Source organism: Grammomys surdaster, unplaced genomic scaffold, assembly GCF_004785775.1.
Source record: "Grammomys surdaster isolate TR1022 unplaced genomic scaffold, NIH_TR_1.0 1100, whole genome shotgun sequence".
NCBI lineage: Eukaryota > Metazoa > Chordata > Mammalia > Rodentia > Muridae > Grammomys > Grammomys surdaster.
In genome coordinates this window covers 512,829-521,975 of record NW_021605519.1, presented here as the reverse complement: position 1 = coordinate 521,975, position 9,147 = coordinate 512,829, and the positions used below count along the sequence as shown (strand labels likewise).

The 9,147-nt window shown below is 44.6% G+C and overlaps 1 protein-coding gene across 2 annotated transcripts in view; it reads right to left on the bottom strand.

The window, feature by feature from the left end:
* Nucleotides 1-6,762: 6,762 nt before the first annotated feature.
* Nucleotides 6,763-9,147, bottom strand: part of Abcc5 (ATP binding cassette subfamily C member 5) — a 104,741-nt gene continuing 102,356 nt past the window's right edge. For both annotated transcript variants that reach the window (XM_028783383.1, XM_028783384.1), the window contains 2 exons: nt 8,896-9,060; nt 6,763-8,155 (listed from right to left, as the gene is read on the bottom strand). In XM_028783383.1, coding sequence (XP_028639216.1) covers nt 8,054-8,155; nt 8,896-9,060 — 267 coding nt within the window. In that variant the 3' untranslated portion in view covers nt 6,763-8,053. The remainder of the gene's footprint in view (nt 8,156-8,895; nt 9,061-9,147) is intronic.

The following is a 9,147-nucleotide window of genomic DNA, read 5'->3' as shown; positions in this document are numbered from 1 at the left end:
TCCCTCCCTTCCTCCTTCCCTCCCTCCCTCCCTCCCTCCCTCCCTCCTTCCCTCCCTCCCCCCCCCCCCACCGCCTTTCTCTGCCTCTACTACCCTCTTAACCCTGAGCCCTGAGGTGAAATCCTTTCAAATTATATAAAGAATTGTGTTGGAATTTTGATGGGAATTGCACTGAATTACTTTTGGTAAGGATGCCATTTTCCGATCTGATCCATGAGCATGGGAGATCTTTCCATTTTCTGGTATCTTCTTCAATGTCTTAAAGATTTTATAATGCAAGTCATTCACTTGTGTTAGGCTTAATTGTTCTTGTTTAGCTAAAGTTATCCCAATACACACACACACACACACACACACACACACATTTTGAGGTTATTGTGGACAGTGTTGTTTCCTGGATTTCTTTGTCATTCATATATAGGAAAACTATTGATTTTATGTGCTAATTTTGTATCCTGCTACTTTGCTGATATAAAACAAACAAGCAAACAAAACAAACAAAAGTGTTTATGGGTGGTAGAAGTTTACTGGTGGAGATTTTAGTGTCATTTATGTATAATACTATCTACAAAGAAAGATACTTTGACTTCTTCCCTTCCTGTTTGTTTCTCTTTGATCTCCTTCAGTTGTCTTACTGCTCTAGGTATGTCTTCAAGTATTATACTGATCAGGGATGGAGAGAGTGGACATCCTTGTGTTGCTCCTGGTTTCAGTGTAATTGCTTTGAGTTTCTCTTTGCTGGGGTTAATGTTGCCCAAGGGCTTGCTGTAAAGTGCCTTTATCATGTTGAGGTATGTCCCTATAGCCCCAGGCTCTCCAGGCTGCCTCTTCATCTAATGAGATGCTCTTGTGGTTCACGAGCTTTGTGTCTTTCAGTCTATTTATGTGTTGGATTACAATTTTCAGTTTATGTATGTTGAACCATCCTTGTATCTTCAGAATGAAGCCTATTTGATCATGGTGGATGATTTTTTTTTTGGTATGTGTTCTTATATTCAGTTTGCCAGTATTTTATTGAGAATATTTGCATCTATGTTCACAAAGGAATTGGTCTGTATTTTTTTTTCTTTGTTGGCTTTGTACACTATCAGGATAACTGTGGCCTCATAAAATGAATTAGCCAATGCTCCTTCTGCTTCTATTTTGTAGAATACTTTGAAAACTGTTAGCCGGGTGGTGGTGGCACACGCCTTTAATCCCAGCACTTGGAAGGCAGAGGCAGGTGGATTTCTGAGTTCGAGGCTAGCCTGGTCTACAGAGTGAGTTCCAGGACAGCCAGAACTACACAGAGAAACCCTGTCTAGAAAAAAAACCAAAAAAAAAAAAAAAAAGAAAGAAAGAAAGAAAGAGAGAAAAAGAAAACTGTTGGTGTTAATTATTCTTTGAATGTTTGATAGAATTCTGTGCTGAGTCTATCTACACCTGGGTGGTTCTTGGTTGGGAGACTTTTAATTATTGCTTCTAGTTCACTAGGAGTTATTAGTCTGTTCAAATTGCTTATGTGATAATGACTTAACATTGGTATAACGTTGGTAGGTGGTATGTATCAAAAATTTATCCATTTCTTTCAGGTTTTCAAATTTGACGGAATATATATTTTTTTCTTTTTCTTTTCTTTCTTTCTTTTTTTTTTTTCAGAGCTGAGGACTTTTTCAGAGCCTTGCACTTGCTAGGCAAGCACTTTACCACTGAGCTAAATCCCCAACCCTGGAATACATATTTTTTTTTTTTAATTTTATTCTTTTTGTTTGTTTGTTTGTTTTTGGTTTTTCTTTTTTTTAATAAATAATTTATTTATTTTTGAACATGAAATGCTTTTTTATAGCATGTTTTACAAGGGGAGGGGGTAAGAGGGGCCAGGTGGTGGAAAAGTACAAAATCTTCTTGGCCTGTGCCTTGAAACATGTCATGGTCTATACGGTACACTGCCTTGAATTATGATCTACCTGCTGTTCTTCAGAAGATATGGTACACTGCTTGAGTTATGGTCTCCCTGCTATTCTTAAGAAGACATGGTACACTGCTTTGAGTCTATCTGCAGTTGCTAAGCAGGATCTTGCAGTTGCCAAGCTTCAGAGGACATTGTGAAGGTGGGGAAAGGTAGGGGGTGAGGGTAAGGGCGAGGGTCCTGGCTTCTGGCATCTCCCCCTTCTCTGTTTAGTTAGAGAAGGCATCTTATGATCAATCCCAACTATGTGAATTTTGAATTTGGATGTCTAATTATGGGGGGTCTTAGACAAGTTCACAACCCCAAAACACTGATGTGAGACGAGTCACATCGATGGTCGAAGGCTTTAGGCTGTCGACGATGGGCAACGTCAAGGGACTCCGATGTGGGTGAAAGGAGGGTGAGAGCCCTGTCTTAGGCCATGTAGGCTGCACCCACTCCCAGCACCACGCACTCCTTTTCGGCTGCATTGGGTGGGCCCCTGGGAAGTGGACCTACAATAATCCCGTCATTGGGCTAACTCACAGCCATCCTAGTCCCTTGTAAATGTTCAATTTACCAACCATTTGTCAGTTTGGGGTGTAATATTGTCATAAAGGAAGGCTCCCCAATGTTAGCGGCCATATCAAGGGCGGCCTTGGTTTAGGAAAAAGCCAATTTTTGTTGTGGTGATCAAGAGGCCAAGCTCTCTATAGAGAGAAACGGGGGCAAAGCCAGGCATACCAGGAACCCTTCTGGAGGGCGTGGAAGTCTAGTGGTCGACCGTAGGGGGGAGGCAGGGGAGCTGGCAGCTGTGTCAGTCTCCTGCAGAGTCACTTCTGGATCCTCTTCAATTTTCGGCTGATGGTAATGAACTTCAACCGTCTTCTTGATGGCAGCATCAACCTGGTTCCGTGGACGACAGGTCGCGGGCGATGATCTCTGTCTCGCTCAATCTTGATGTCCTGCGCACATCCTCTCAATGAGGGTCCGTCCAGAGGGGTCCGTGCCTCGAGCCCCATGTCTGGGTGCCACTTGACCCGACTGGCAGGCCCTAGTTATTCGTGGGGGCGAGGAGGACTGCAACCTGCTATTCTTCAGAAGATATGGTACACTGCTTGAGTTATGGTCTCCCTGCTATTCTTCAGATGATATGGTACACTGCTTTGAGTCTATCTGCAGTTGCCAAGCAGGATCTTGCAGTTGCCAAGCTTCAGGGAACCTTGTGCAGCTGAGAAAAGGTAGGGGGTGAGGGTAAGGGCGAGGATCCTGGCTTCTGGCCCATCTGGATTAGAACTTCTAATAGCAGGCATCACGGGTGATTCATTTTTGCCTGGGATGCTGCGTGAGTTCAAGCTCCTGGGAGTCCCTGTTTCTCTCGGTTTTCTGGGGTTGAGTACGGAGCTGCCGCCTGCGACCTACTCTATGCTCGGGCCCAGACCGGAAGTCATGTTTTTGGTTTTTCGAAACAGGGTTTCTCTGTATAGCCCTGGCTGTCCTGGAACTCACTCTGTAGACCAGGCTAGCCTCGAACTCTGGAACTCAGAGATCTGCCTGCCTCTGCCTCCCAAGTGCTGGGATTAAAGGCGTGTGCCACCACCGCCTGGCTATTCTTTTTTTTTTTAAGATTTATTTATTTATTTTATTTATAAGTACACTGTCACTGTCTTCGGACACACCAGAATCGGGCATCCAATCTCATTACGGATGGTTGTGAGCCACCATGTGGTTGCTGGGATTTGAACTCAGGACCTCTGGAAGAGCAGTCAGTGCTCTTAACTGCTGAGCCATCTCTCCAGCCCCTGGAATACGTATTTTTAAAGTATGTCTTTATGGTTATCTGGATATCCTCATTGTCTGTTGTTATGTCCCAGTTTTCATCTCTAATTTTATTAGTGTGGATCTTCCCTTTCCATCCTTTAGTTATTTAAATAAAGCTTTATAAATCTTATTTTCCCAAGAGACCAATTCTTCATTTCATTTATTCTTTGTATTGTTTTTGTTTCTACTTTACAGATTTCAGCTAAGCTTGATTATTTCTTGCCACCTACTCTTTTGGAGTGTTATTTTTGTTCTAAAGCCTTCAGGTGTGCTATCGAGTTGCTTATATAAGGTCTCTCCAGGATTTTGTTTTGTTTGCTTGTTTGTTCGTTCATAGGCACTTAGTGCTATACAAATTTGCCTTCTAGAATTGATTTCAGAGTCCCATAGGTTTGGGTGTGCTGTGTTTTCATTTTCATCTAATTCTAAAACTTTTTAATTTCTTAATTTCTGTCTTGACTAATTTTTCACTCAGTGTTGCATTGTTCAGTTTCCATGAGTGTGTGTGCTTTCTGTTGTTGATACTCAGCTTTAATTGTGGTGGTCAGGTAAAAGCATGATGTTATTTGAATTTTCTTGTATCCATTGAGACTTGCTTTGTGTCTGAATATGTGGTCAATTTTGGAGAAAGTTCCATAAACTGCTGAGGTGGTGTATTCTTTTTGTGTGGGTGAAATGTTCTGTAAGTATCTGCTAGGTGCATTTGATTATGTCACCATTTAACTACAGCGCTTCTCTGTTTAGCTATCCCTGGATAACCTGCCTGTTGTAGAGTGGGGTTTTGAAACTGCCCACTATCACTATGTGATAGTATCTAATACTGTATCTGGCTTTTAGTCACTGTTATTCTAAAGGCTCTTATTTTTTGTTATTTGCCTCCTCCAATCCCTGTAGCTTACAATAGTCATTCTTTGTTTTGTATGCTTAGTGTTTGATGATTATGTGTTGTGGGAAATTTTTTGTCTGTCCTGTATGCTTCTTGTACTTTGATAGCTATTTCCTTCTTTAGGTTAGGGACATTTTCTTCTGTGTTTTGTTGGGAATATTTTCTGTGCCTCTGACTTTTCCTCTATTACTATTATTCCTAAATTTGGCAATTCAGTGTCCCTGATTTTCTGGATTTTTTAGGTTCAATATTTTCTTTGACTGCCACATTTATTCCTTCTACCTTGTCCCTCACGCCTGAGAGTCTGCTCAGGCGTCCTGCTGAGGTTTTTGTCCGACATCTCAAAGTTTGCCTTACTAGTTTCCTCTCAGTTTGTGACCATCTCAGAATAGTGATTCCACTTTTACTTTCATGTCTTGAGCCCCTCTTATCATTATCCTTCTGTCTGTGTTCTCACAAACCTCACATTTATTCATGTCCTCTTTAACAACCTTAAACACAGTCTAACAGCTCTTTGAAGTTGTTGTCTTGGGCTTCAGTTTTATTGCATTTCTCATGCACTACTGTAGTAAGGTTGCTAGGTCCTGGTGGAGACAATTATCTCAGGTGTTAATAATTGTGTTTTTCTGCTGGTGTCTAGGCATCTGGGTTTGAGATTATTGTGATTCTAAGCATTGATATCTGGTCTTTGTGGTGTGGTTATTCCATTCCTTGGTTTTTGTTGCCTTCCCTAGATCTTAGGAAAGTATGGTGGCTGTGGCTTGCTTCTGGGTCCCTGCCAGTTCTGGCCACCTAGGGTCCAGGGTAGAGTATGTCTCTAGGTACTAGGGACTGACACAAAAGAATGGGGACGGACTAGATGTGGGGATTGAGAAGGTCCTCAGGGAGGAGAGCTGGGACCATTGCAAGGTTTGGTGGAATCCTCAAAGAGTGAAGGCAAAGATGGAGGACAGGCCCCTGTGAGCAGTCTGCTACAAGACAGGGGAATCTACAAACAAGGACAGGAAAGAGAGTAAAGATCACCTACCAGTGTCTAGCCCAATGTGGCCACTGGGTTCCCAGGGGGTTCTAGCTTTGACAGTTGACCCAAAGGAGCCAGAATGGGTGAGAGGAGGATGGTGATAGGGTCCACAGGAAGAAGGAAAGCTAGGTCCATTGTGAGATGTGGTGGAGTCCCCAGGGAATGAAGACAGAGAGGGGGGATAAGTCCCAGCAAGTGGTCTGCTACAGGCCTGGGGTTGAGATGACGATTTGCAATGCAGGACAGAAAGGCCTACTTGATTCCCAGGCTGGTAAGGCCTGTGGGGCTCCAGGTAAAGTGTACTTCCAGGTAGTGGCACCTGGCACAGGGAATGCATATGTGCTGAGGGTGGTGGGAATGGGAGGCACATAGCAACGAGCAGAGCTGGCTGGGCTGGGAGGAGCAGCAGAGTCTCCATGGAATCTTTTTATGTTTTAAAGATAGAGTCTCTATCTTTAGATATGGGCCTTGGCTAGCCTGGAATTCACTTGATGAGGCTGGCCTCAAACTCACAGAGCTCTACCTGCTTCTGCCTCCCAAGTGCTGGGATCAAAATGTATACCACCACCCCCTGCCAATGGTAATTTATTTTAAAAAGTAATAGGGCTAAGTCTAAAAGATAATTTCTATTAGTTGGTGGCAGAATCAATATTAAAATAACAATTCAAACACATTTTTGACTGAATTCAATACAATACAAAAGCTTTAGGATGCGTGAGTGCCCTTCTGAAAAGACAAGGACACTCAGTTTGGCTAACCTGGGCTAACCTGAATGAAGCAGATGACAAGGCAGTTAGATCGGCTTGGTTGCTACGAGCCCTCAATAGGAACTTGATTTCAAACATACACACCACTCCCACCTTGGCTCACTCACTCTCTCCTCTCTGACCTCTTTTGGTAGTGTGGGTGCTTCATTTGGTAATTATGCAGAGGAGTGCAGGCTGTAGAGACTCAGGCCCATCACACATGATTGGGGTATCTGGGGCCCTTTGGCCCTTTTGCAGATGAGATTTCATCATCAGATATTAGGATCCAGGGCTCCAGTGCTACAAAGCCATTCAAAAGCACCTCACACCCTCCCCAGACAACTATTTTATACAACAAGAGTTTTACAAATCCAAAATAATTTTATTCACTTTTTCAGATTTTTGCTTTCATAAGGAGGTGTTTAGCAAACATGCTAAGGCGACAGAATGTCTAGTTGGTCACGACATGCGACGCTGACCACTCAACTGGTGACAGTGGCAACCACACCCACCCAAGCTACGAGCCCCAGAGCACAAGGGGGTCTGCAGGAGCACACCAAACCACACAGCAATCAGCAACCTGAGGTAGGTCTCTTTACAGTACAAAAAACTTCTACACCAGTGTGAGACACTGATTAGCAAGAGCTGCTGAGGGGTGCAGAATTTGCAGAGGAGACTGAAGTGAGGAAGAACAGACACCACAATCCTGAGCCCTGTTGCTGAACTCTGGAGCTGTGGGCTCAGGCAAATGAAAAAAAAACGCCACCTACAACAGCAGCAGCGGACCCTGGGGCTGGGACCCAACCGGCCGGGAGCTCTGGAGCCCTCTGGTGGCCAGCCTTAGGAACCTGAAGCATGGAACACTGGGGGCTGACTGCATCTTGCTTAGAAATGACAGCAGAAGAAGGAAGGCAGAAAGAAGCTCTCCCCTCTGAGGAACGCTGGGGTTCTCATTCCTGAGAGGGAAAAGGGGGTGGGGCTTTGCCCACTGCTCTAACAGAAACAGCAACGGACACCAAGACAGGAAAGCAGGAGCCCTGAGAATTCACGGTGCTCTGCAAGGCCTGCAGCCCACTGTACTGGGTTCCCACTGGGGAGCCCAAGAGGCAGGCCATGGAGGGCCCACTGCTGCGCGTGTCTTCCTCTGGACACCTAGAGAGCCCAGCACCGTGAAACAACCAGCTAGAGAAGGAAACGCTGCCTTTCCCACAGCTAAGAGCAAATGAGATCTGTAGTGCAGTCAGCTGTACAAAAACGATAGAAATGAATGTGCACTGCTACCACAGTGCTTGCTTTAATAGAAAATAAACCGCTTACATTTTACTGTAAATATAGGCTATGTACAGAATAATATCGAGACATAGCTACACATATAAAGCTTCATTATAGGCCACTGATACATTTATAGTAATGGTTCCCTGAACCTCTTAAGAGTGCAATTAAGAACAAAAACTAAATTTCACTTAAGTGAATAGGGAATAAATACAATAATCAAAATATGACTTTCCTTAAAAGTGAAACACACAGCTAATCCTGAATTGTTGTGTGAGATAAATCTGGGAAAGACGAGGTTTCAGCAGGACAGGATGAGGAGCCCAAACCAGGAAGAAGATGGCAATGTTCTGAGGAACTGACTTCAAGGATGGGAGAAGTCAGCCCTTGACAGCCACCTTGTTCTCTGCAGCAGCAAACATGGCATAGAATCTCGAACTGTCATTGGACAGAAGGACCGATGGGGTGTCAAACTCCACCACCTGCAAAGGAGGAGACACATCAGGGTGTGATTGCAGGATGGTCTATGGACTCAGAGGATCCACTGCTGAGCAATAGTGCCCTGGGGACACAACAGAGCACTGAACTGGCCCACAGGATCCAGGGAGCAAGGGAAAGGTTGGAGAGAATGCATGTATGCTTCCTTCACAAACATCCAACTTCTCTCACCTTTGCAATAAAGAAATCCATCAGTATAGTTCTATAATACAAACTACAGGGGAACTACAGCTCAAGGTGAGGGCAAGTTGATCTGACTCCAGTCAGAAGAGGAAGAAATCAGGATGTCTAATTGGCAGAGAGAAAAAGGAAGCAAGGGACCAACACCACAAGTGTCCAGTGCTATGCTGGACTTTAAGCAGCAGAATTCTACTGCATGCGACTGAATGAGTCACAACAGAGCTGACTCCTGTTGTAGCAGCTGCAGACCTACTGCCTTTTCCTGTATCCTTTGCCTGAGTCAGTGGTTTTCAATCTTCCTCATGCTGTGGCCCTTTAGTCACTGAAGTGCATGTGCCCTCTGGCCTGTGTCACTGCTTATGTACTACAGAAGAGTAAGAGCATATCTGGGGCATAAGGACCTGCCAACACAAGGCAAAACTAAGTTGCTATGGCTGCTTGCTGAATGCCCAGGAACATGAAGATGACAGGCAGCCCTTCCCCAGCCTCATTTCTTCCCACACAAAGACCCATGCCAACGGAGAGCTCCTGAGGAACTTAATACCTGTCCCTGGGCCAGCACCATGATCCTATCAGAGCCCAGAACTGTGTGCAGGCGATGGGCGATGGTCAGCATGGTGCAGTCCGCAAACGCTTCCCGGATGGTCTCTTGGATCAGTAAGTCTGTCTCTGTGTCCATAGCCGCTGTAGCTTCATCTAAAATCAGAATCTGCCAGGGAGCAGAGGGCACACAGATCCAATTACTTCCCCAAGCATTCTTGTTCACTTCAGTTGAGTAAGAAGCATTTCAGTGTTT